Genomic DNA, 27,559 nt, shown 5'->3' on the forward strand with positions numbered 1-27,559 from the left:
AAGTGACCCTTCGTCTGGTAGCTATGATGTGCACTGACCACCAGGGGGCAGATGCTCAATGCACAGGCATGGAAACATGGAACAGACTGATGGATCTCAGAGGGAAGGGAAGAGATTAACCAAAGATCTTATATGCATACTAGAGGCCCGGTGCACAATTTCTTGCACTGGGCCAGTTTCAGCCCGATCCCCACAGGCCAGGCTGAGGGACCCCACTGGTGCATGAATCCTTGCACTGGGCCTCTAGTATATCTGAGAAGGGACATGTATCTAGAGTATAAAAAGAATTTTTACAGCTCAAAAGTAAAAAGGCAAATAACCCCCTTTTTTAAAAAAATGGACAGAGGATCTAAAGAGACATTTCTCCAAGGAAGACATACAAATAGTCCATAAGCACATGAGAACATACTCAACGTCATTATCAATGGGGAAATGCAAGTCAAAACCACAGGGAGACACCACTTGACCCCCACTGGGATGGCTAATAAAAAAGACCGACAACAACAAATGCTGACAAGGACGTAGAGCAATCGAAATCCTCACACCCTGCTGGTGGGAATGTAAAATAGTCTGTCAGTTCCTCAAAAGGTTAACCAGTTAACTGCCACGTGTCCAACACGGAAACCATACCCACACGCCACGATCTTTTGAATTTAATTACGTCTATAGACACTTATGGCGTACCAAGGGTTACTCATAGAGTTACCATAAGACCCCTCCTAGGCATGTGCCTGCGAGAAATGAACACATATGTCCGTCCAGATGGACATTTCCTTGGCAATAAAATGCAATGAACTGATAGATGCACCAACATGGATAGACCTTGAAGGGCCCAGGCCTGGGCTCTACACTAACTACCTGGGGGGCCAGCTTCTTTCCCTTCCTGTGCCTCAGTTTCCTCCTCTGCGAATGAGGTCTGAGGCCGTGCTGATGTGGTCCTGGGCATGTGCAGCGTGACCTGACACAGCAAGCGCCCTGTGCTCCGGCTGCAGGGACTCTGCATTTGAGATGACCCGTCCTGTGCATGCGGCTGCACGCGCGAGCCCAGGCGGAACCAGCGGACGAACAGCCCACCCAACCCGCAGCTCAAGAAACGAGCGCAGACCTGTCATTTTGAGCCACTAAGCTCAGGGGTGGCTGGTGACGGAGGGGTCAGTGGTGTGGGGGCCGTGGGAGGAAAGGTGTTTGCTACCAGGGCAAAGCGGGCGGGCATGATTGGTGCTGCCTGGGGCAGCTGCCAGCTCTGACGTGCGGGAAGGAAGAGATGCGTTGACCACTGGCTGAGAACGTGGGGAACTCTCTGAGGGACACGATTCAGAAAGAGAATTGGAAGAAGCTGGGTGAAAACATCGTGCCCTCATTCTCCCTAGTGGCTCACACAGGCCCAGTCACCCGTTCGCTGCTCCCCGGTCTGCATGCACGTGAGACCAGCAGTCGCCAACCTTTCGGACCTCACGCACCACCAGTGCTCCGCGGACCACCGGTTGGCGACCGCTGCGCCGGACGACAGAATACAGGCCAGTCTCTGCACAGGAGGCCCTGCTCTCAGGGGCAGCGGGGTCACAGGTGGGCAGCCAAACCTCCCAGGAAGTGGTCCTGCTTGGCCGTAACGCACCCAATGGGCTTTGGCGTCTGACGGCCCTGAGAGTGACTCCCTAGCCCTGTGACACAGGACAAGTCACCTGGCCCTCTGAGACTCAGGTTCCTCCTCAGTGAAACGGGGATGGGAACATCTGGAAACATGGGGGGCGTGGCATTGGCGTTTCAGTGGCTGCATCACGTCCCAGTGAGGTATCTGTGGGTCTCACAGCTTGGGGCCCAGAAGGTGTTAGCACCTCATCTTAGCTACACCATAGGGCGGGGTGACTTAGGCCACACCTGGGCCAACAGAGCCAGCAAAAACTGCCGCGGAAGCCCCGGCCTGGGTGTCTGAGTTTCAGGCTCCGCCCCCCCCCCCCCCCCCCCCCCGCCCATGGAGTCTCGGAGGACAGGGCTGGGCCTTGGGAAAGCCCTCACAAGAGTGATGAGGTCCCGTCAGGCAGGACGCCTCACTTTTCGAGAACAGCTCTGTGATGGGCTGGATGATGTCTTCCCCAAGCCTCTGTGCTGAAGCCCTGACTCCCAGCGCCTCGGAATGTACTGGGAGATGGGGCTTGTAAACAGGAGATGCATATGAGGCTGGGAGGGTGGGTCCTAACCCAAGCTGACTGGTGTCCTGGTAAGAAGAGGACATGTAGACACAGAGGAACACCAGGGTTGTGTATGCACATGGTGCATGCGCGTGCACACACACACACACACACACACACACAGACGAAAGACCATGTGAGGACACGGTGAGAAGGTGGCTGTCTGCAAGCCAAGGAGAGAGCCCTCAAGAGAAACCAAACCTGCCAACACCTTGATCTTGAACTCCCAGCCTCCTGAACTGTGAGGAATAAAAGCCTGTTGTCTGAGCTGCCTGGTCTGTGGCATTTTGTGGTGGCCGCCCAAGCTGACTGAGATTAGCACCTTCTTCTAAGCGCGGCTCCCCCATGTCCACACACCTCTGCCTGGCTAGGGGCTCCCAGACCCTCATGTGCAGAACTCAGGAGCCTCCATGGCTCTGGTTCAAGGCCCCTCTTGCCAAGTTAGGGCCCAAGCCCCGCTGGAGAGGAACTCAGGAAGCGCCGGTACTGGGGTCTGAGAGAGCATCAAGGGGCCCATGGGGCTGTCAGTGGCCTCTCCACGAGGCAGGAAACCCCGAGAGCCGTTGGAGAGGCCATGTGTGCACCATGCCCAGCAGAGTGACGCCTGGGAAGGGTGCGCACTCAGAACGCGCTCACTGAGACGGCACCACGTGCTTTCCCGCGAGGCCGACGCCGTTTTCTTAACGCGGGAATCTGAAAGATACATGAGTGAACGCGCTGCCTCCTGGGTGACGACAGAGCCAATGACCCAATGTTTACGCAGAAAACCACTTTGAAATCACCGAACTGGCAGTTGTGCCACCAACACCAAAGCTCGTGCCCCGGTGGCAGGAGCTGGGAAGTGCCCCTTTCAGGGGAGCCAAGGGCTGGGACCTGGGAATCGTAATGACTGAGGTCAGGAGGGAGGAGCTGCCTGTCACTCAAGCCATCAAGTCGTCTCTCTTGGACACCCCGGGTCACTTTCTGCCATGGGCCCCCACAGTGTGGCCAGGACCCCCGCACAGGACGGTAGCTCACTGGCGTCGGGACCAGTGACGTCGAGGGATCTGAGAAACACCCCCGTGTCCTAGAGGAGCCCCCTGGGACCCTGTCTCAGAAACACAGCCCCGCCCCCGATCCGCTGGGATTTAACGCACTTTCAAGTAACTGACAGTAACGCCAGGGCTGTTCCCCAGATGTCAAAGGAGCACCCGCTCCCTGTCCTGCTGGAGCCACGTGAAGGCCACGGAGGAATGAGGTCTGCAAGTACCACTGGGGAACCGCAGGCTCGCGCCCGAGCTCCTGCTGCCTTTCAAGGGTCTCGTCACACATGCATCAGCATGACCTGGGGGCTTCAGGGCATCAGGCCCACCCCCTAGGCCAGCAGGATGGGGCTGGGGGGCTGCTACACAGCACTTCTGCACAGGGCGTGCTGGGAGCGGCACACTGAGCGAGCTTCCACTGGCTTCAGCTACTCCCGTGGCCCAGGCCAGGCCTTCTGATTCGCCGTAACCCTCATCAAGCATATAGAATTGGAGCATGGGTGCATTGTTAATGCCCTGAGAATCACACCGAATTGTTAGCATCTCAGAAGACGCCAAGTGCTGCGTCTACGTCTTCCCTTCTCTTACAGGTGAATTATTGAGCAGAAATGCTCTTGCCCTGGTCCCCTTCCTGGCGGCTCTGAGATCCCCGTGTGCGCCCAGCTGGTCGCATTGCAAGGTGAGCCCTCTTCCCACGGGTGTTGGGGGATGGGAAGGGCAGCACTGTTGGAAGAGGGGGCACTGGTTCTGGGGCTTCCTCCAGGCTCCCAGGCCCCAGCATGGGAGAGGGAGGGGAGACGGGACAGAGGGAGGAGAGGCCGAGCGGAGCTGCGCATGAACCTGCAGCCGGAAACGGACCCAAAGGAGAGCCCCCGGGGAGGAGGAACAGGCCGGAGCCAGGGGGGCCGTCTGAGGATGGAGTTGGTTTACCGAGTGAGCGCCAGGCGCTGTGGCGCAGGTGAGCAATTCAGAGAGGTAATTGCAACAGTTTGTTAGGAGCATAACCGTAGCCGTCAGAGCCGCCTGGAATTTCTCATCTGATTTCACATTTGGGCAGACTGATCCGCAATTCAGTTAATTTCACATCTCCGCCCAGGAACTCTGGGACTTTGCACAGTGCTCTCTGCAGAAGACAAAGCATTCACCCACCCCGCTGGCTTTTCCCTCCCTTCCCAGCTCCAGGGGAGCTCTCTGTTCCCAGCAGGTGGCCCCTTACAAGCGCTGACGGCAGCCCGCCCTGGGCACCTCGAATAAAGGAGGTTGGGGCCACGCTTCTGCTTTCTTGTCTGGGGTCATTTGCCTGAAACCTGTCCAGTGACGGGGATACCAGAAGGAGGCGATGGTGCCGGGTCCAATTTGGACACCCTCCCCAGTCTGGTTCTGACATCAGGGATGCCCCAGCCCTTTAAAGCTGCAATCAGTTAGCAGTGAGGACAATGGTCACAAAGACACCACTGGCTGTCCATCCACCCATGCATCCATCCATCCACCCACCCGTCTATCCCTTGAGAAGCATTTATTGAGCACCTATTGTGCTCCTGGCCTCTTGGGACACATTGATAATTAAGACTAAAGTGCTCAGCCTCAGGACTCTGCATAGTCCCTCCTTTGTCAATTTCATCCACACCCCTTGACCCATTTCATCTGATGCCACCTCCCTGCAGGCACGCCACAGACTTCTCTCTCCTGCCCCTGTGCTTCTCCAAGCTCTGGAGCCTAGGTCCACACAGCTGCCATTGGATTTTCACGGGGGGTTGGGGGGGTGGGGTCCCAAAGGTCCTTCAAACTCCACCCAACTCGTGGCTGGTCCTCTCTGTCTCTAACCCACCTACAAGCCTACTGGCGCCACCTCCTAAATGCCTCTTGCCTATCCCCTCTCTCCAGAACCTCCAGATCCAGCAGCATCTCTGCCCGGAGGGCTAACTGGTCTATCCCACTGGCTCCGGCCCCCGTCCATCCATTCTCCATGCGGTGGCCAAGGGCACCTCTCAAAATGCCAACCTGGCTACGTCACCGCCTCCCAAACCCTCAGTACCTGCCCTCTCCTTGGGGATAAAGCCGGGGCCACCGGGTCCGTACCTGAGTGTCCCCCTAACCTGCCGGGCCTCCCTCTCCCCCTCCCTGGCCCTCACGGGCTCCGTTCCGCCACAGAGCTCTCTGCGCTTGCTGCTCCCTCTGCCTGGAATGCTCTGCCTCTCCTCTTCCTGGAGGTAACTTCCGCTCTTCCTTCGGATCGCAGCTTTAGGCTCGTGTCCTCAGACTCCCTCCAAGACCTGCCTAGGACCTGCCCCTCCCCCGCTTTGGGACAAGGTGCCCACGTGCTTCTCTGTGCAAAGGCTTGGGGGTCAGGTCTGACTTTCCCTCCCCTGGGTGGGGAGCTGGGGGAGCTCAAGAACCCCCTCTGTTCTTATTCATCTGTTTTGAGTCCAGCTCTGAGCCCAACGCCTGGCACCTAACCTCCATGAACGGCGTGACTAAGTGCTCACAAAGAGAACCTTGCTAGTGGAGGAACTGACAGAGTGGATGGGGAGGCCAATGAGAAAGAAGGCGCCCGGCATGTGGGGGATGGGGTGAGGGGGAGTCAGCTTTTACAGTGGCCTCTGGGGCCTCAGAGTGGACATTTTCAAGAGCAGGACTTCTCTGAAACTACCGCAGGGAAAAGACCCGGGGAGCCAGAGAACAGCATGTGCAAAGGCTCAGAGGAAAAAAGCAGCATGGTATGTTTGGGAAGCCCTGAGGCCTTTAGTGGAGTGAAGCGAAGAGCATTGTGCAGGGGGAGGTGGGGGAGGCAGAACCACCGATGGGCTGAGGAAGATGGGCGAGGTCAGCTCATAAAGCTCTGTATTCCATCCGGAGACTCAGCGTTCACCCCGACCTGCCCACAGAGCAGATGCCCCTGCCCCTGCCCCCCCAGCAGCCCTGTGTGTCCCTCTCACAGCCCTCGTACCCCGGGTTATAGGCGCTGGTGCTCTGGCCCGTCTCTCCTAGTGGATAGCACCTAGCGCAGCGCCTGGCACACCTGGGCGCCCATCAAACCTTCCTGGCCCATCAGTGACGGACGGCAGGGAAAGGATTGGGGCCCCCCCAGCCCAGGTATGAGACGACAGAAGCCCGAGACAGGAAAATGGCAGAGGGACCGGCAGGAGGAAGCCCTGTGGGGTTTGAAGGCCTGAATTTGTGAAGCGGGGACAGGGCCACGGGGAAGGGAGAGGCAGGGGCAAGGGATGCCTCTAGATCAGAGGCCAGCTCAGACACGGCACAGCGGTAGCACAGGCTCGGAGGAAGACGCACGCGGAGGTCAAGGTCAGGCGGATGGGCCAGGCCCCCGGGTCTGAGAGTCTGTGTCACCTGCTTGCTGTTGTCTGAGAGGCTCATCTGTGGAATGGGGACCGCGTGGGCTGCTGAGCCGACACGCACCTCCCACATGGGTGCAGTCTGGTGCCGCGGTTAATGACTCAAGACGTCGCCAGCTCTTCTACACGTGCGCTCCCCTGAATGGGGCGAGGTCTGGGGCAGAGTCCCTGCTCACGTCTCCGGAGAAAGGACACCCCTTCGCCCACCTGCTGACGCCACGAGGGGCGTGGAGCGCAGGGTGGGAGCCAGTCTATCGGTGCCAACAGTCCCGCAGTCAGGACAGGCGGACATCGACCAGCAAAGGACCCACAGTCCGCCATCGGCCGGGGGCCAGGCCGGCTCCTCTCAGCCCCGTGTTCTGGCTTCTGGGTGTCAGTGGTGCTGAGTGTGCTGGGGATGGGGAAGGGGGCAGAAGGGAGGGCAGCATCCCGAACTAAGTCAGGATGGGCTTCTGTCCTGATTCGGCGAAGGTGGGGACCACGCTACCCTCTTCTCGGGGCGCGGGCCCTTCTGGGAGGACGAGCAGGGCGACGAGGAGACAGCGGAGTTTCCCTCGAGTCCTAACTCTCAGGCTCTGAGTTTTCGACACGACCTGCCTGTGCCTCTTCCCCGGACAAAGGGCTCTGCGTCCAGTGAAAGCGCCCGCAGGCCTCTGCGCGGGGCGATTTCCAATGTCCTGTCGTCACGAGGGAGGCGTGCAAGGTCGCTAGGCTGCTTGGGAGGGATGAGAAACATGTGTGTTTTTAGGAGCTTTTACAAGGAGAGGCCTCTGCGTGGCCCCGCCAGGGGCTGCTCTGCCTCCTCAGTCCTCAGTGGCCAGCGTGGAGCTGGGGGGGGGGGGGGCGGGAGGTGTCTCCCCTCACGGGGTCTGGGACCCGGGGCGCTTCCTCCAGGAGGCCCAGCCCCGCTCTGCCCCAGCCCCCTCCTTGCTGCCGAGGCTCTGAGTCTGGAGGCCTCAGACCACTGCTGCCCTCCCCCCGCTGGGTACACAGATGGGCACCTCCATTCTTTCCAGGGAGGCCCCTTTGGGAGCCAGGCCCTAGGAGAGGCTCAGGGCACCAACAACACGGGGCCTGGCCTGGCAGCGTCCCCCCTGCCCGTCTCCCGGGTCTCAGTTTTGCCGGAGGCTTTTCTTTGAGGCTCCCTCCTTCTGAAGGCAGCGGACCTGGGCCCAAACACTGCGGCAGGAAGATGGCGTCCGGCATCAAACACCAGAGCGAGTGGCATTGCCCAGGCGGGCAACTGGCCGTCTCGTCTCCCAGCCCGTCTGCAGGGTTGGTTCCTGCATCCATGGCAACCAGACAGCAGTCTCCAGGGGCTGACATCCACACAGCATTGGAGGGCGAGGCCCAGTCTGTTCCTGTTTGAGGGCTCACCTCTGGCTCCTGCACGCCAATGGGGAGCAGAGGGAGCGTTTTATCCGGGTGCTGGAGCAGGGCGGGATGTCCGAGCCTGGGGGTGGAGCCGTCTTCCGGGGCTGCAGGCCTATCTGAGGTTGGGCAGGAGAAGCAGGCCCAGGTCTGGTCCTCTTCGCTGCAGGAGGTGGGGCCGAGGTGGTGGAGACACGGGATCTGCTGGGCTGGGTGAGTCTGCCAGGCTCCTGGTCCTTCCTATGGGCCCAGCCGGGGGCTGGCACGGCTCTGAGCTCACAGACAGGCTGGGCACCAGCTTATCCGGAGTTTACGGCCGCTTCTCGGGTTCTCCAAACTCACGCTGCTCCCTCTGGCCTCGGTCCTCCTACGTGCGCCTTCCTTATGGGAATGCTGTGCCCTCTCTCCTGGCGTCTGCCACGGCTGCCGTGCCCCCTCTCCTGGCATCTGCCACGGCTGCTGTGCCCCCTCTCCTGGCATCTGCCACAGCCTTTTCCTCGAAAGGCCCCTCCCTAGCCTGGCCGGGGTCCTCCTCTCCTTCCTCCCAGCTGCTGGCTGCTGCTCCTCAGCCCCTTTGCCACCCCGTTCTGTTTGACATGCAAATACTGGGGAGCCCGTGGCTCCCTGCACCCCTCCCCTCCTTTACCCGATTCTCTCACGGAACAAGCACAGTTAGACTTCAAATTCCACCTCTGAGCTCAGGACTCGCATATTTTATTTCCGTTCTGGGCCTCTCCTTGGCCTGCAGACTTTCAAACCCAACCATGTACCTGGTGACGCTGATAAGGCCACCAACCGAGACAGGACCCAACCAAACTCTGGATTCCCTGCCTCCCGAACTTGCTTCTCCAGCTCCTCCATCTCAGGACATGGCCCATCCACGGACCCCAGCTGTTCCAGCCCCGCACCTGGGCACGCCCATCCCCCTGTCCTCATCCTCCACACTCATCAACAGCCCAACTGTGACCCGGCCTCCAGATGCCTCCCACAGTCTCTGGGGTTCACCATGACCAGCCCCCCTGGAGCCGCCATCACCTCCCGCCTGCGTGGTGCCATTCATTGGTGCTGGGAGGTGGGAGGAGTGAGCAGGGGTCTCAGCAAGGCATCCATTCTCCATGCAGCCCGGGGGCTTGAACACACCTGAGGATGCCCATTTCTCTGCTTAGAACCTGCCGCGGCCCCCGATTTTATCCTCAGGATAAACCCAGCTCCAGGCCGTGGCGGGCGGGGCAGGGGCCCCTTTTTCTTCGCTGTGCCTCCCAGACTCGCTCGGCTGCAGTGCCCCCTCAGCGCCCCCAGCACACCTGGCTCCTTCCCTCTCTGGGGACGTTGCTCTTGCTCTTCCCTCTGCCTGAATGTGATCTTAGCGGCCAGCTCCTTCCTGTCATCATCTTCCCACAGAGGCTTCCTCTGACCCCCGATCTCAGGGGGCCACCTGGCACCCTCTGCCAGGCCACCCCTCCTCAGCGCCTGAGTTGCCATGAGAATAGAGAGGATAAAGGTCTCAGAGCCGGGGCAGCGCCTGGTGCCCCAGACGGACGACGGGAGAACCCATGGCCTGGCGGCAGGAGACTGGCTGGGACGTGTGAGTTGGGCTGAATGCAGGGGCACAGGATGGAGAGAAGCGGGGAGTTAGGGAGAGAAACCCAGGGGGGTGTCAGGAGGTGGGGAGGAGTGAGCAGGTGGGGGATGAGCCTGGTTCTCTGGGTGAGGCTGCCCACGGAGGTGGGGACGCTGCAGATGCCGGGGTGGGGGTGGGGGGACAAGGACCGGTGATTCCCCCCCCCCCCCCCCCCCCGCACTCTGCCTCGCCAGGAGGAAACCGCATTGCTGTGCAGCAGGCAGGCGGCCCTGGGTCTGAGGAGAGGTACAGGGAGGGGGTATCGGGTACCTTCACCTGGACACTCAAAGGTAGAGAGTCGGGGGGCAGGGATGAACCCTAGGGGGGGGTGGGCAAGGGGAGAGCGGGCCGGGGAGGCTCACTGGGTCCGCGGGGCACCCACTTGACTTGGGGACTGTTAGCACCTCTGACCTGGCCACTCGGCCCCTTGTGATGCCCTCGGACCCCAGGCTCTGCGACTCCACCCTCTCCGGGGTCCCTTTGACTCCTGTGGCTGCCCCTTCTCAGCCTTCATCACCAGCTCCTCCTTCTGGAATGTTCTGTTAATGCGCATGTGGTCAGCTCTCTCCTGGGCCACCCTCTTCTCCCCCAGCCTCAGAATGGAACCTTATTTGGAAGTAGGGCCATTAATGAATGAGTTACAGACTGAGCTAGCTAAGAGGGTTCCTGCTGGACTGGGCCTCACCCAGTGACCAGCATCCCTATCAGAAGAGAAAATAGAGACCCACAGCGGGAGGATGTCTATGATGATGGAGGCAGACATGGCAGTGATGTCCCCACGGCCGAGGGCGGCCAGGGCTGCGGAGCCGCCAGGAGCCAGAGAGGCCAGAGGGACCCTCCCTCTCTCCCCGGAGCTCAGAGGCGCCCCTGCGGCAGCTGGGCTGGGCCTCCCGCCGCCAGGCCTGCGCGGTAACACATTCCCAAGGCTGCGAGTGCGCAACCCTTTGTCGCAGCCGCCCCAAGAAGGCCACCTCGGCATCTGCTCCTCGCGCCTCTCCTGTCAGAGCGCCATTTGTCACTGCTGCAAGGAGGCGGCGAGGCCAACCCAAGGTGACCCCTCCCGGCCACCCAGAGCAGCTCCAGACAGAGCCGCATGGCCCCAGCTACAGGGTGAAGTGCTCCCTCGGGGCCCCCTAGTCCATGGCTCAGGACAGACTCCCCCAGCCCACAGTGATGCAGGCCCCACGGAGCAGGGGATGCTTCTGAGGAGGAAGCCTGCGCTGGGACAGGGCCTGGCTGGGCGGCTGCAGCTCAGAGGGCGGTGAGGCCTGCCCTTGGGCTCCCAGGCCCAAGTGTGAGGCTGGTCAAACCAGCTTCTCCCCCGCCATCCTGCCTCTTGGGTCACCGCGGGGCCGGGAAACACACAGAGACCCAGGAGCTCACCGCCTCCGCGTGCCCCAGGCCCACGGCAGGCGGCTGCCCCCTTCTAACGGATGGGGATGGGGACGGGGCCCTATGTCACTGCTTCTTCCACGTCACCTCCAAAGTGCTCCCAGATGCAAGAGAGGGTGGGTCCTCGGCTTTGACTGAGGGTCCAAGTCAAGGCAGCTCTTCAAAGTCAAGACTATTCAAGGATGCCGGTGCCTTCTCTTAAAAACGCCGGTGAATTCTGTCTTCTGCTCCATGACACAAGCTGCCTTTGCTTCGGCGAAACGGTGGCATTTACATGATTTACAACCAAATGACGGAATCTCCGTCCCTCCCCCACATCATCTGGTCAACGTGACGCCCTGGCAGGTGTTCCGGGTCCTGCGCGTTCTCCCCTGTGGACCGCTGAGGACACCACGGGCTGAGAGGGTGATGGGAGGGGCTGGCAGGTCGCGGGGGGAGGGAGCCAAGCCAGGAGGAGCGGCGTGGGGCACCCCAGCGGAACGCCCCGAGTGTCAGCAAGGGAGGGGGACCGTCCTCTCCTGATGCCACTGGGCCGCACCCTGGTCTCTGGGTCAGCGTGTGGTCTCTGCGCCTGGCGGGGGAGCTGCTATTAGACACCAGCCTTCGGGGGCGAGGCAGGCAGGACCACGGCCACGTGCCAGGGACAGGCAGCTTGGGGTGAGGGAGGCGGAGCTGGGAACCACCCAGCCGCATGTCTTCCATCTGCTTGACCAGAGGGCCCAGCAGGGAGGCCAAATCTTACTTTTCCTTCACTCTCTCAATATCACCCAAGGATATTTTTCCATTGGTTTTTAGAGGGATTGGAAGAGAGAAGGAAAAATAGAGAGAAATATCGATGTGAGAGAAACACATTGATTGGTTACCTCCTGCATGTGCCCGGACCAAGGCCCAGGCCGGGGAGGAGCCTGCAACGAGGTACGTGCCCTTGACCAGAATCGAACCCAGGACCCTTCGGTCTGCAGGCCGACACTCTATCCACTGAGCAACACCGGCTAGGGTGCTTTTCCTCCTCTTCACCTCCTCAGATGGGAGCAAGGCCCGGTCTTCCGGGACATCTAACCGGAGCCAGGCTGTCCCTGAGGTCAGCTGACCAGATAAGCTCCTCTGGCCCCAGCTGGAGGGGCACTGCCCAGGCAGCTGCTCTACCCTGAGGCCTTGGCAGGCCCCTGGGTGAGGTGTGAGCTCCTGTCCCTGATCTCCCCTCTGCCTGGGATGACAAGGCCCCTCCCGGATCCAGGGTCAGCAGGAGGCCTGCCCAGGTGGCCACTGGCTGAACCCCAGAAAGCTGCCTCCACACCTCACTCCAGGCCTCTCGCCCGGGCAGGAGGCTCAGCTGCCCACAAGCAATTGGAAAGAGTCTAAGTGTAAGCAGCTTAGTGGGGCTCTGAGATGGGGGTCCGCGGGGTAGGGGCCGGGCCAGCCCTGGAGGGAATCAGTGGCTGTGAGAGCAGGCACAGAGCACCAGAGGTTCCACTCACCTATCTTCCAGGGACAGGGGTCACCTAAAGCTGCCCTCGGCCAGCTGTGGGCCTGCCCCACCCCTCCGCTCCAGAGCCCAGTGTGGGCCGCCTGGTTTATTCTCTTTGCAAACCCAGGCAGGACCGTCTAAACAGACAGCACATCTCTGCGCTCAGCACTGCCCTGGCGGTTTGTATCCGCAGGACCCAGAGCAGACAAGTGACATTTCCCAGAGTCCCTCCCCAAACCGCCTCCCGGTTACACCCTGCTGCCTGGCTGCCTCTGTCCTGGGAGAGGCCCCCATTACGTCACCAAACGCATGCTGGGTCCTGGTGCAAACGGCCTGGGGAAGTCTGTTCCCCATCTGGACCTCTGGGGGAAGAGACGGTGAAAACTGTAGCTCCTGGAGTGCTCGGTGTCTTGCTCCCCCTCCCTGCTTCCTGGGTGCTCCTTCCTGTCCCCTATAGCTTGGCTGATGCCTGCACAGGTTCCGCGGTCTCAGTGAGGGCCACCGCCTCCAGAACCCTTCCTGACTGCCGGGAGCCGGTCCATCCTTGCTGTTTCAAGGGACCTGGCATATATGGCATACTGTTCTTAATATGTTTGCTCACCTTCTTGGCACTATGTGTTTTAACCAAGGTCACCTCTCTGAGAAAGGTTGTTTCCCCAGGTAGGGATTTTCCCCTGAAGTTAGGGAGGGAATAAAACCCCTTAACTAAGTGCCAGGCGGGTAATTAATCACTTTAACTACGAACAATCATGCTTAAGCTACATAATCTTTACTCCCTGGAATGGAGATAAGAAACGCCCTAACCTTTGGAATAGAGATTGATAGGATTGGAATCAACTGGTATAAATACAGATGTAACAAGACAATAGGACACAGAACCTAGACACAGAACCTAGACACAGAACCTAGACAGAACCTAGACACAGAACCTACACAGAACCTAGAGACAGAAGAACTTCGCTGGAGAGAACATGGCAAAAGATCCTGGACAGAAACTGGCCACAGAACCTAGAGACAGAACCTAGCGAGAGAACCTGGCTGAAGATCCTAGAGACAGAACCTGGCTACAGAACCTGGATAGAACATGGCAAGAGAACCTGACTAGAACCTGGTGACTGAACCTGGCTGGAGAACCTAGTGAGGGAACATGGCTACAGAACCTGGCTGGAGAACCTGGAGAACCTGGCTGGAGAACCTAGCAAGAGAACATGGACACAGAACCTGGCTGGAGATCCTAACCAGAACTTCGCTGGAGATCGAGACCAGAACTTGGCTGGAGATCCTGGCTAGGCTGTTGATCAACTGAACACTGTCTCCGTGTCCTTCCTTCTTCGCTGACTCCGTCCACACCTTTGGGGACCCCTGGACCTGCTGGGGTCGGACCCCAGCACCTGACCACTGGGCTGGATTAAGTTCTGTTTTTCTGTGCCACTAGGGACGCACCCATTCATTCCCACAAGCATTCCCCACACACCATGCTGTGGCCCACAAGTGCGCACCAGCCTGTGCGAGGCAGGGCCCGGGTCCTCTAGGTCTCACACTGGGGGTGGGAGAAGCAGAAGTCCTCTGGGTCTGGGGACACGCTGCAGCTCCTGTGACCCAGAGGGCGGAGCCCCCCAAGGTCGGCCTGGAACCAGCTAGATGGCCGCAGCGCTGGCGCCCCCCTCTTCCCTCCTCCCCCATTTCTTTGCTCTGTCTCTGCCGGGTGCCTGGTTGGCTGCACCCAGCTGAGACTTGGGGGACGTCCCCTCCAGAGGGGACGATCGCCCCCCCACCAGGCTGGCTGCTCAGACAAAGGCTGTGTCCAGCGTCAAAGGCTGCACCCTGGCTGCTGCCATTGCGGGGATTCTCTGTGCACTGCCCCTCCCCCAGGCTTTAGTCTGCAAACAAAGCCACTTAAAGAAATCAAAGGAAGGCAGACATTTTCTTCCCCAAATGGGCGTGGGGGGCAAGGAGCGTCCCTAGGATTGAGAGCGGGGCTGCTGATGGAGGGAAACAAGGGCTGAGCCGGCAAGAGCGCGCAGCTGTGCGGTCACTGCCCGTCCCCAGGCTGGGAGGCTGGCCCTCCCTCCGCGGGCCCTGCCGCAGTCCCTCCCGGCGGCGCCGCCGCAGCTGCTGGCCGGGGCGCTGCATTACACTGCACTGCAGCTGTGCCGGGCGGGGTACAGGCTACATGTGTGTGTGCATGTGCATGTATGTGCGCGTGTCCATGCACGTGTGTGCGCACGCGTGCCCCTGCGCGCTCCCGAGCTCCGGGCTGAGAGTCCGGGTTTGCTGGGCGCTGCAGTCCCTCGCCCCCACCCCTTCCCATCAGCACCTCCCAGCTCTCGGGAAGACTGCCTAGCAACCGCGGGGGGGGGGGGGGGGCGGGCAGGAGGGGCTGAGGAAAGGCTGCAGGAGGGGAGAGGCAGGGAGAGGCTGGCTTCTGATAGGCTCCTTGCACCATTCCCCCCACTCCCCAGTGGTCCCTAGGCCCCTGTCGTGGCGCTGAGGTTCTGTTCTAACCGCCCCCCCGCCCCCGCTCCCCCCCCCCCCCATCCCGTATTATTTATCAGGCTGGGGAAGGGCTGGGAAAATGATCCTTGGGTGGATCAGTCACTGTGTTCACTGGTTCAGGGAACAAAAGGAGAGAGGGATGTCACTGCTCTCCCACGCAGGGTGAGTCTCAGGTCCCTCTGTCCTGCCCACCCTTCCCCTCCTGTTACTAGAAAGGACACCTGGCCAAGACCCAGGGAAAGGGACGCCCGGGGCCTTCAGGGCTGATCTGCTCTCTCCCCCTGCACGTCCCCTCCCCATTCCTGCCATCTGGCCTGTGGATTCTGCCAGGGCTGGGGGATGCTGATTGCAACTGGAGGCCAGAGCTCCGGGGCCCGGGTAGGGGGCTGCTGGAGAGCCGGCGCCCAGGTGGCAGCAGGCCCATCGCCCGGGGGCGGGCTGGTATGACCGAGGATCTGGGGTGTGTTGTCGTGAAGCCGTTAGGGTGGCTTCCTTCCCTGAGGCCTCCATCCCAGCACCCCTCTCCCCCCTGCAGGCAACTGCCCGGTGCAGCTGGCTCCGGGGCTCTGCGGGCCGCTGGTGTTCCCTGCGCTCCCAGGCACCACCTGGCTGAGATTTGGCTCTAAAGCACTCCATCTCCAAGGCAGGTCCTGCCTCCCTGGTCCCAGCATCCTCCAGGCCACCTGGCGAGGGACCTGCTCACTCAGGGAAAGCCAGGGTTCGGTGGAGTTCCCTGCTCGCTTCCTACTTGTCCTGCAAAACTGAAACCGGATTTCCTGAGCCAGAGCCCTGGTCAGCCTGCCCTTCTCTGTTACACCCTGCAGGCCATCCTCGCAGCTCGGGCTGGCTCAGCCTTAGCCAGGGTCGCTGCCAAGGCCGGCCTGGTGCTCCCAGGCATCCACTGCCAGGGTGCAGATGCCCGCTGACCAAAAGCCACCTCCCGGAACAGTTCAGAAGGTTCAGTGGCCAGGGCGGCTGCCAGGCACCCTGTCACTGCTGGGCCGGGACTGGGACGAGGCTGAGGTTTGCACCCTGGGGGGCTCAGGAAAGCTGGCCAGGCATGTGCTGAGCCCAGACATCCGCCAGCAGCCGGCAGCAAGGGGAGTCTGGGGAGAGAAGGCGAAGGGCCTGTGGAGAGGGAGGTGCTCAGAAACTGACCCTGCAGCGGGCCCAGTCAGCTTAGCCAGGACAGTGTCTCGGGCTGGTGAGGGCTCCAGCTCCGTACCCCACAGACTGGCACTCTGCGGGCTGTCCTGGGACTGAGGTCGCGTGCAGCCATCTTCCCCCGCCCCACCCCTCCGTCCGGGTGCAGAGACTATCACCCAGCACCCAGGCCAACCCCGGGCTTCTCGGCACATCCATGCCCGGATGGGCAGGCACCCTCTGAGCTCGTGGCCCCGCCCATCTTTGGCAGCTTCTCTGTGCAGAGGCCCTGGTGCCCCAGGGGGCGCAGCTAACAGTCACCAGCCCCAGGGACAGGCCAGCAGCTCTCGGGGCCTGTCCTTGGCCAGCAAGTCCTGCTGCCCCCGTGGAGCCTTTGGGGGCTCCCTGGCCCACCCCCTCAGCCACGGTCATAATCCTGGGGTATTGCAGAGGTTCTCCAGGGCAGAGGGAAAGTAAAACCAGCCTGAACACGGGGGGCGGGCGTTCCGGGTGTCCCTGAGAAGGTTTGGCTCCTTACCGCTAAGAGGCAGGAGCATTCACACACAGCCTCACTCGAGGTCCAGGCTCGGAACCTGAGAGCGGCCCAGCCCCACGCCTCGCCCAGCCTCCCACACGCTTCTGTCTCTGAGCGCTGGGGGCTGGATGGTGGCCTCCAGGCGCTTCAAGGGACAGCCCTGGGGGCAGCAGAGGGTGTTAGGACCCTGCTGCTCGGGGTTTGTCAGAGAAGGGCCTCGCAGCAACCAGGGGGCTTGTCCGGCCACTGGCCACTCGGATCCGCTGCCAGGAGTGACAGCTGCAGGCCAAGCTCACATGCTCCTTCTGTCCCCGGGAGACACCCACTGAGGGCAGAGACCCAGTCCGGCCTCCTGGAGTGGACGCCTACTCTGGTCAGGACCGTGGACACCCGGACACGTCCTCCTTTCCCATACCTGGTCCCCCCGTGTCCCTCTCCCACGGCGCCTGGCACGGTGACCGCGCGCTGCTCTTACCGTCTAGTGACAGCCAGTCATGCTGTGAGGAGGGGAGTGTGGGCAGGGCCCGCGCTTTGTACTCAAACACCACGGAGTTGGAGATGATCTGGTTGTTGAAGGCAACTTGTAGGGTCACGAGACCAGTGTCATGGGCTGGAAGAAAACAAAGAGCGGTCAGGATGGGGGTGGGCGCCCTGCATCTTCCTCTCTAGGACCCTTTCCCGGAGAATCCCAGCCGGTCCTGCTCCTCCCTGAGGCCTCAAGGCTGTGCTGCTGCTTCCAGGAGCCTTCCCTGGACCCCGGCTCAGCCAGGTGCCTGGATCACTCCACTCCCGTGTGTCATTGTCTCGGCTCCGTGTGTGTGAGTGAGTGAGTGAATGAGTGAGTGAATGAGTGAGTGAATGAGTGAGTGAATGAGTGAGTGAATGAGTGAATTAGTGAGTGAATGAGTGAATGAGTAAATGAGTGAATGAGTGAATGAATGAGTGAGTGAGTGAATGAGTGAGTGAATGAATGAGTGAATGAGTGAGTGAATGAGTGAATTAGTGAGTGAATGAGTGAATGAGTGAGTGAGTGAGTGAATGAGTGAATGAATGAGTGAGTGAATGAGTGAGTGAGTGAATGAATGAGTGAGTGAGTGAGTGAGTGAATGAATGAGTGAGTGAATGAATGAGTGAGTGAATGAGTGAGTGAATGAATGAGTGAGTGAGTGAATGAATGAGTGAATGAGTGAGTGAGTGAGTGAGTGAGTGCCCCTGTGGCTGACCTCTACTGTCCCGTCCCCCGGGCAGGGCTCGGTGTCCTTTGTGCTTATTCCTCTGTTTCACCTTCCCCTGCCAGCTCGTCCTGACTCACTTACACGGCCTCGCGTGTATTTTTAGAAGTTCTTCCGCCTCCCTGATGAGCAAGAGCTTCGGCGGTGCCCTGGGCCCCAGGGTGCTGGCATGAAGCGTGTGCCCCCTCCAGCGCCTGGCCAGCAAGCTCTGGGAGGGCCTCCTGAGCTGCGCTGGCCCCGCCGAGGGGGGTGAAGACGACTGTTTGAGCGAATGAATGGGCTGTTCTATCGTCAGCGAGAGGCGAGCCCGGCCCCGGCAGAGACCCGCTTTGTTCTGGGGGTGAGGCTGCGGCTGTGGGTCCCTGTTGAGATCTTGGGGGGCTGTGGCCTGGAGGCCGTGGTGGCTGTGCAGGTGGGTGGCCCCGCCCGCAGGCCTCGCCCCCGAAGGCATCGGGCTCTGTGCTCTCTGCCCTGCTTTTCTGGAACCACCGATGCCAGTGCCTGGGGCCTCCCGGGACAGATTCCCAGGAGGACGCACACGGGGATCGTGTTACTGTTTGGCCTGCTGGTCTCAGGAGCTCAGACTGGGGGCGGCCGTCCAAGCCAGCTGCTCCCCAGGGCAGAACAAAGCTCCACTTCCCTCCGCGGGTGGCTCCCCGGCCTCACTTCCCATGGGGACACTGGCTGTCTGACCTGCGGCCTCTGAGCAGCCAGGGGCTGCGTGATGCCATCGTCCCTGGAGCAGCCCTTCAGGAAGTCGCTGCCAGGGATGACCAGTGGGGTCCCCTGGGCTTTGCACCTTGATGTGGTCCCTCAGCTCCAGGAAACAGGCTGGGCCAGCTGGCTCCGTGCTGTGATCACCTGCCTGCCCTGGGGGTGAGCCTGACTTGCCCATAGGAAGAAGGGATGGTCAGTGCACACCATCTGAGCCCGCTCAGCTCTGCTCCTGGGGGGAGCTTCCTGCCCCTCGGCTGGCCCCCGGGGGGCTCAAGTCTCCTCTGTCCTGGACACCCCGGCCGGAGGGTCCTCCTCAGCTGCTGCTCTTCCTCTGTTGCCGGGAGCCGGTCCATGCTTGCTGTTTCAAGGGACCTGGCATATATGGCCTACTGTCCTTAATATGTTTGCTCACCTTCTTGGCACTATGTGTTTTAACCAAGGTCACCTCTCTGAGAAAGGTTGTTTCCCCAGGTAGGGATTTTCCCCTGAAGTTAGGGAGGGAATAAAACCCCTTAACTAAGTGCCAGGCGGGTAATTAATCACTTTAACTACAAACAATCATGCGTAAGCTACATAATCTTTACTCCCTGGAATGGAGATAAGAAATGCCCTAACCTTTGGAATAGAGATTGATAGGATAGGAATCAACTGGTATAAATACAGATGTAACAAGACAACAGGAGACAGAACCTAGATACAGAACCTAGACACAGAACCTACACAGAACCTAGAGACAGAAGAACTTCACTGGAGAGAACATGGCAAAAGATCCTGGACAGAAACTGGCCACAGAACCTAGAGACAGAACCTAGCGAGAGAACCTGGTAGGAGAACCTGGCAACAGAACCTGGCTGGAAAACCTAGCGAGAGAACATGGCAACAGAACCTGGACAGAACCTGGCAACAGAACTTGGCAGGAGAACCTGGATAGAACCTGGCTGGAGAACATAGAGAGGGAACATGGCTACAGAACCTGGCTGGAGAACCTGGAGAACCTGGCTGGAGAACCTAGCAAGAGAACATGGACACAGAACTTCGCTGGAGATCCTAACCAGAACTTGGCTAGAGATCCTGGCTAGGCTGCTGATCAACTGAACGCTCTCTCCGTGTCATTCGCCGACTCCGTCCACACCTTTGGGGACCCCTGGACCTGCTGGGGTTGGACCCCAGCATATGGCGCCCGAACAGGGACCCCTTAGGTAAGCCCCCCCCGCACTCAGGACAGATAGGACTCCACCGCAGGTAGAAGGTGGATAGTCTTCGCCGACTCCGTCCACACTTTTGGGAAGCCCTGGAACAGGATTCCCCTAGATAAGACCCCTTCCCCCCCATTGAGAACCCCACACTCGGGACGGATAGGACTCCACCAGGGTACTGCAGATCCCCCTATAGAGGATAAGTAGGGTAAGAAGGTGGATAGTACAGAACTCAGATTGAGAAGATGTGCCATACTGAGTCCAAAGAAAGAAGACTCTGTATTGATCTTTAGATTAAGAATGTGCCATACTGAGTCTAAAGAAATAAGACTCTGTATTGATCTTTTAACACATATGCTTGCTAGCAGAGGAATTAAGGTTACTCCCAGACAGAACGTTTTATACAAGAAGTATGTCCATGCTTTTCTGAGGAAGGAAAGGTAAATAAATGTAAAGGCATGGGAGGAGGTAGGCCCAAGGAGCCTTATCCTTAACCCCACTGCAGCCTTTCCACCCTGGGAAAGTGCAGGATTGGTAAGCTCTCCCTGGGGTGATAGATCAGGACTCAGGTAATAGCGGAAAGCGCCAATCCTACTCTTAAAATGGATATAAGAGAGCATTTGGGGTTTTTCTTTTTAATGCCTGCTTTTAAAAAATAAAAAAGGGGGAATTTGCCGGGAGCCGGTCCATCCTTGCTGTTTCAAGGGACCTGGCATATATGGCATACTGTTCTTAATATGTTTGCTCACCTTCTTGGCACTATGTGTTTTAACCAAGGTCACCTCTCTGAGAAAGGTTGTTTCCCCAGGTAGGGATTTTCCCCTGAAGTTAGGGAGGGAATAAAACCCCTTAACTAAGTGCCAGGCGGGTAATTAATCACTTTAACTATGAACAATCATGCGTAAGCTACATAATCTTTACTCCCTGGAATGGAGATAAGAAACGCCCTAACCTTTGGAATAGAGATTGATAGGATTGGAATCAACTGGTATAAATACAGATGTAACAAGAAAACAGGACAGAGAACCTAGACGCAGAACCTACACAGAACCTAGAGACTGAAGAACTTCGCTGGAGAGAACATGGCAAAAGACCCTGGACAGAACCTGGCTACAGAACTTGGCTGGAGAACATGGACAGAACCTTGCTGGAGAACCTAGCGAGGGAACATGGCTACAGAACCTGGCTTGGGAGAACCTGAAGAACCTGGCTGGAGAACCTAGCAAGAGAACATGGACACAGAACCTGGCTGGAGATCCTAACCAGAACTTCACTGGAGATCCTGACCAGAACTTGGCTAGAGATCCTGGCTAGAGATCCTGGCTAGGCTGCTGATCAACTGAACACTGTCTCTGTGTCATTCCTTCTTTGCCGACTCCGTCCACACCTTTGGGGACCCCTGGACCTGCTGGGGTGGGAACCCAGCACTCTGTCTCCTGGCCCCGCACAGTCTCCTGGCCCTGCACACCCTGCCGTGTGCGGGAAGGTGGCGGATTCAAAGGCGGCCTCCCTTCTCCAGGGAGATGAATGGTGAGAACCCGGCATGGGCTCCTGGGTCCCATCCAGCTGCTCACTCTCGCAGGCCCATCCCGCGGGATGCTTCCTGGACTCCCTTTCCCTCCCTTGAGCCAGTCCATCGTGGGTCCTGGGACCATGCCCTTCTGTCGTCCCACGGCCACCACACTGTCCACGCTGCATCACTTCCCACTCAGACCCCTGCACTGGCCTCTGCTGGGGCCCTCAGCACACCTGAGCCCTGTGCCTGCTGGGAAGGTGTCGGGGCCAGAGCCGATGCGCCATTGAACCAGTGGGAGCCCTCCTCCCTGAGTCAGGAAAGATCACCCTCTGCCGCCTCCTGTGGTTTCCCTGCTTCTGCTCTTCCTCCCTGTGACCCACTCTCCCACACACTCAGAATCATCATTTTAAGACAGAATTTACATCACGTCACTGCCCACCTAAAACTAATGGCTTCCTGCTGCAAGTAAGACCAAACCAGATTCCTCCCCATGACTTAGAAGGATGGACACAGTTTCTTCTCCAACCTTCTGTGTTCAGCTCCCCCCACTTTATCTCTCTCCAACTTGCCAAGCCTCTTCCTGCCTCAGGGCCTTTGCACGTCCTTTGCCCTCTGCTTGAGTGCTTCCCCCATCCCTCCCATGACTGGCTCCATTTCATCACTCAGGTGCCGGCCCTTGTCAGTCTTTCCGAAGGAACTGCCCTCTTCCCGAGGTGCTTCACCCGGTCACCTCGTTTTTAGGCCCCTGATATGATTTCCTCCAGCCTCTTGGTCATTTCTGTGTTTCCTTGTTCTCTATCTCCTGCAGGAAGCAGCAAGTTCTGTGAGAGCTGGGACTGGGTCTGTCTCCATTTCCTCTAAAGCCCAAGGCCAAGGTCCATGCTTGGCATGTGGCAGCCACTCAGTAACTGCTGAGCACATCGCTTCAAATCGCAGGGCACTTGCTCACCTCGTTATGAATTTCATCTTATTTTTAAAAAAAGTTTTTTTATGATTATTTTAGAGTGCGAGGAAGGGAGAGGGAGAGATAGAATCATGGATGAGAGAGAATCATCGATCGGCTGCCTCCTGCACGCCCCCTTCTGAAGATGGAGCCCACAACCCGGTCACGTGCCCTGACCAGGAATCGAACTGTGACCTGTAGGCTCATAGGTCGACGCTCAACCACTGAGCCACGCACTGGGCTTGAATTTCAGCTCCAGCTTGGACAGAGTCCCCAGGGCATCTTTCGCCTTTTGGTGACTGGCAGGCTCTGAGATCCAAGTCTTCTTGTCGTGGCTCCTCTCTCCTCCCGAGCCCGGCCGCCCTTCCCAGTCCCAGTCCCCTCACCGCTGCTGTGCCTGCACCGGGGCCTGGCTTGCCTGTCTCCCTCCCGGCCTTGGGCCTGGAACCGTGAGGGAGACAGAGCCCACGCTGTGTGTCTGCTGAGCCCAGTGGCGGGGTCCCGCGGCCGGAAGAACCGTGTCCTTGGTCAGGGTGGACTCCCCTCCCCCATTTGGCTCGGGCGGGTGTGCCAGGCTGTGGGCGGTGCCCCCCCCCCCGTGCCCTCTTCCCATGGCACCCTCAGCCCCTCGGGCACCGGCGGGTGCACAGAGGTCTCGGAGCCCTGCTTTGCAGTCCGGCTGCCTGGGTTCTGGCTTCACCTGTTCCTTCTTCAAGCTCAGCTCCCGCCCCCCAGTGCTGACCCCTGAGCAGCCAGCACCGCCCCCCACGGCCAGGGTCAGGTTCACGTCTGGCTCTACGCTTTGCTCCGTTTCAGGCGCCTACCCGGTACCTGGCAAAGTATTTGGTGAATGAAGAAATGAATGAAGGACTGAATGAGTGCAGGCAGAGCTGTCTGACAGGCTGGCATGCTTCAGTGCGGGCCTCAAAGCGAGGTGTCCCAGGGCCCCTGCCTGTGCTCGGCTGTTGAGCAGGACGGGGCTCCAGCCGCAGGGCCCGCTCTGTCGGCCTCTGAGGCTGTGGCTCTCGTCGCTCGGTGTCCGCTGGTCCGAGCTGCAGGCTGTTAGAAGTCCAGGGGGCGGTGGCCGGCAGAGGCTGCCTGCCGGCTCGGGGACTCGGACGTGCTCGGGGGCCAGGAGGACTGCCCGCTGGGTCCGGCCCTCTCCCGCCGCCCCCGTGAGCAAGTGCAGAGGCCCCGTGGCGGACGCGCGGGCACTGAGCGTGGCCAGGTGCTTCGGGGCCGCTCGCACGGCACTCTCACCCGCCCGGCAGGTTTGAAAGATGCGGAAACGGAGGCTGAGAGAGGTCAACCACCGGCTGGTCACACGGACGGACCGGCTGGTCCGGGCTGCGCTGCAGTGTGCCTGACCCAGCCCAGCCCCAGGATCTGCCCCTCCGGGCCTAGGGCACCGTCCAGAGGGCACGCAGAGGCCAGTTGTTGTGTTTTTTGAGGGTCAGATAACTCAGGACGGGCAGGCCCGGGTCCCCGCCAGGCAGGGCCAGGTAGAGGAAGTGGGGCTATTTATAGGCCAGGCCAGTCCTGTCCCGGCAGCAGGTGATAAGTGGGCAGTTTAACAACACGCCACCCTCTCCCTGGGCCCCTTGCACCCTCCTCCCGCGGGGCTGGGACACTCCGCACAGGCCCGCTGTGAAGGCCGGCCCAGGCCGGGCAGGGCTGCGGGGAGCCAAGGGGGCTGAGTGGGTCCTCGGGAGGCAGCCGGCGGGGGCAGGGCCGGCAGAGCCTGCTCCCTGGGACGGCTGGTGAGGAGGTGCTGGGTTCCAGTGGAGGCTGAGCTTGTGAGTCCAGCGAGGGAGCTGCCCGGGGAGATGGAGAGAGAGGAGACTCTGCCCTGAGCTCAGAGCCTAGGCAGGAGGGTCGGGAAGGCTGGGGAGGCAGACAGCGGGGAGGGGGGTGGGGGGAGGGCGAGGCTCTGGTGGGAGCACCCCTGGTGGAAACTGGCACCACAGACCCCACCCCCGCCTCTCTTCCCCACCTGCAGCCTCCGCAGAGAGCGCTCTCTCCTTTGTAGCCCCGGGCTTCAGATGGCACAGGGTGGACCTCCGCCCTTGCCACCCGCCTCCCTGTGTCTCAGTTCACTGCCTGGGAAGTGGGACAGGTCATCCCTGGGGCGGCTGGTGTGGGAGGGGCCGGGCAAGGGTGGTCCCAGCACCAGCCCGGGGGACGGAAAGCCTGGGCTCTAGACAGGTTCCTGCACAAATCACGCGCTCCTCGCTCCTCCGTGTGCCGCGCTGGGGGCCCCTTTCCAGCCGCGGGGGACTCGGTGACCAAGAAAGACAGACCCCGCCCGCGTGGGGCTGACAGGCCCCTGGGGAGGCGGCGAGGATGCGCTGCAGACGGGTCACCAGCTAAGCAGAGGATGATGAACCTCGAGGGGCAGCCCTTGGGGCTCCCACCTCTGAACCCGGGAGCAAATTCTGGGAGGCACCTTCTCGGGGCACTGGGTGGGTGGTGGCCTTCGGCAAACTTCCAAGGAGCTTGTGTGGATTAGTCTGAGTTTGACACCCCTCCCCCACCGCCCACCAGGCCTCTGACTGCCCTGCGCCCCAGGGGGACTGGCCCTGTGCGCCCACGGCCTGGACTCTCCTTTCCCTACGGCGCTTGGTTGGCTTGGGCCGTGAGCGCATAGGAGGAGAGAGGCCCGCGTGGTGCAGAGGCAGCCTCTGACCTCACGCAGCTCCTGTGGGGCCCCCACCTGCCCCCCTCCCACCAGCTCCAGCAACCCGTCAGGGCTGGGAGGTTAGAGCTTCCGCAGTGGCCAGCCTGGGTGCACCGGCCCCTCATCGCCCGGAGTCCCCGCCTGTCCCTGCCCCCTATGGGGCCCAGGAGCGGAACAGAGACCGTTATAACAGCCCAACGGGGCCCACTTGTTCACAGCTGAGGGGGTGAGGCCCAGAGCCATGGCTCAGCTCGCTCAGGGTGCCCCGCCGGCCAGTCCAGGCCCCGCCTCTCACCTGGGCAGTAGCAGCGCAGCACGCCGGGCTGGATGAGGGACGCAGGCACTGAGATCTGGTCGAACAGGCAGCTGTAGTTATTGCTGGCTTCTTGCCACGGGCCTGTGATGAGAACCTTCACTCCTCCCTGGAGGGGACAGACAGCGGGGACAGCGTCAGCTGCCGGGGGTCGAGGGACGCACCCTCTGTGGGGGAGCCCTGGTCCCTCGGGGCCCCGGGGCCCCTCGCTCCCTCAGCTGGCATCCAGCACTGGCCCCTGACCCCTCCTGCTTCATTTTGGTTCCAGGCAGGAGCAGAGTTTTCTAATCTTTTCAGCCCCGGAAGGCCCTGGGAGCTGGCCTGGTGGACCCCTGGAAGGAAGGGGAGGACAGGGCAGGGGCCGGGTCTATCTCGGGCTGTGGGCAGACTGCGGGAGGCTTGGGTTTGAGGAGGCCTGAGCACCTCAGTGTCCTGCGGAGACTGATGCCTGGTGGGTAAAGCAAAGGGACCAGGACCCCGGGTCTGGTGGGGATCGCCACGGAGGGGCAGGTCTGGCTTTGGAGATGTCACTTTGCCACGCGGCAACCACAGTCTGGAGGGCAGTGGAGAGAGACAGGAGCCCAGTGCAGGAGGCCGCGTGGCTGTGTCCTCAGGCCAGGGCCCCGCCTCTCTGATGGGATCTGATCTCCAGGGCCCCTGGCCTTGCTTCCCTTGGCTCAGATCTAGGGTTCCACAGGGAGAGTTGGGGCTCGGGAGGGGCGGGGCTGGGAGTGGGTGCTGGCGGGGCAGGTGCCCCATGCCCCAGGCAGAGCCGACTTTGGGATGCCTGCAGCACGAGGCCAGCTCAGGGGGCCGTCCCGCTGCTTCCTGGGAAGTGAAAGAGCAGTGGCTTCAAAAGGCCACGGTGACCATGTGCGGAAAAAGGAAGAGGAAAATGACAGCCCACAGCTGCTGGCAGGAAGCCAGGCGCTGCGGGGGACAACGGGCTGCAGGGATCACTGCGGAACCAGGGCCTTCTCCATGGCAACAGTGAACCAGGGCCTTCTCCATGGCAACCGCACAGGAGGGGCTCAGCATCCTTCGGTTCAAGGGATGGTTTCCATGGCAACCCTCGCCCTGCTGCGCTGAGCTGCGGTGATGCAGGCACCTGAAGGCCCTAATTGCGTCCTCCCCCGCCTGGTGCCGCAGGAGTGGGTGAAGGGAGGTGGCATAGAGGGCTTGGGGGAGGGGAGGGAGCAGCAAATGCCACTGAGGTCGCCCTGTCCTAGGAGTCCTGAGATAAAGGACCCAAGACCCAGATTTCTGATGCCCCTGGGGCAGATTCTGGGGCCCAGGGGCACCTCCTGTGAGTTTGCATGTGTGTGCGTGTGTAGGCATGTGTGTGTGCGTATGCATGCATGTGTGTGTGGCCGCCTGCAGCTGGAGGTTAAGAGAACAGAACACAGAAGTGGGAGCTGCCTGTGGGAGTGGGGACCCTCTGAGAAGAGACAGCAAGGTGGTTCCAGCCTTGGCGTTTCTGCAAAGTGGGTGCGCCTGTCCAATATTTACAGACTGGGGGTGTCCCAGGCCTGGGTGTCCCAGCACAGAGCCCTCTGGAGCCTGGCAGAGGCTGGCTAGAACCAGGGTCCTGACTGTCAGCAAGCAGGCCTCTGGCTGGTGGAGCAGGGGAGGGCAAGCATGCGGGCCAGGGCGTTTGAGGGAGGGGAGGAAAGGGGAGGTCAGTAGAGAAGGCGGTGTCTCCCCCAGGAGAACCCAGGAGGGGGGGCCCCGCTGCTGCCCACTGGGGACCGCGGGAGGGTAGCGCCCCCGGGGCCTCCGCAGCGGTCTCTCCACTCAGCCACATCCGGTGGTTTCTGTGCTTTTTCCAAATCACATTGGATCTGAGCTGCTTTTGTTCCCAGCAGCTGTGATCACCCAGGGCTGCTGGGAAACTAGGGCAGGTGCTCCCTCCGCGAGGTTCCTGTTCCCGTGCTGCCCTCCGGTGGCCAGCGGCTGAACTGCATGGAGCTGCAGGCTGGGACTCCGGGGCAGAAGGGAGAGGAGGCCAGGCCTGCTGAGGGCCCTCCCTAAGGCCCCTGGCCAAGGCCCGCGGGCCAAGGAGGCCTGAGTGCGGGCCTGGACTGGCCCAGCTCCCTCTCCCGCCCTTCAGCTCCTGCAGGACTCAGGCTCCAGGGGGCCTCAGAGTGTCCTGGGGAACGTGGCAGGTGCTGGGACGGTGCCACTGAGATCAGTGCCACTGACGGAGGCATCCTGAGCCACAGCAAGGGAAACCGGCTGGAACCTTCTAGAGCCTTGGGGGGGGGGCAGTGTGGGAGGTGGACAGGAGACACGGGTGCTGCCTGAGCACCGTACTGAGTCCTCACACCCCACACCAAGGTGGAGACGGGAAGGCCGCTCCCGCCCCGGTCACTGTG

The 27,559-nt window shown here is 60.6% G+C and overlaps 1 protein-coding gene across 7 annotated transcripts in view; it reads right to left on the reverse strand.

Moving 5' to 3' along the window:
• The window catches only part of CAMTA1 (calmodulin binding transcription activator 1), a 675,715-nt gene that overhangs the window by 55,178 nt on the left and 592,978 nt on the right, over positions 1–27,559 (reverse strand). For all 7 annotated transcript variants that reach the window (XM_081085448.1, XM_081085446.1, XM_081085447.1 and 4 more), the window contains 2 exons: positions 25,167–25,293; positions 17,066–17,200 (listed from right to left, as the gene is read on the reverse strand). In XM_081085448.1, coding sequence (XP_080941574.1) covers positions 17,066–17,200; positions 25,167–25,293 — 262 coding nt within the window. The remainder of the gene's footprint in view (positions 1–17,065; positions 17,201–25,166; positions 25,294–27,559) is intronic.

The sequence above is a fragment of the Myotis nattereri genome (genome assembly GCF_964212035.1).
Source record: "Myotis nattereri genome assembly, chromosome: 3".
Classification (NCBI taxonomy): Eukaryota; Metazoa; Chordata; class Mammalia; order Chiroptera; family Vespertilionidae; genus Myotis; species Myotis nattereri.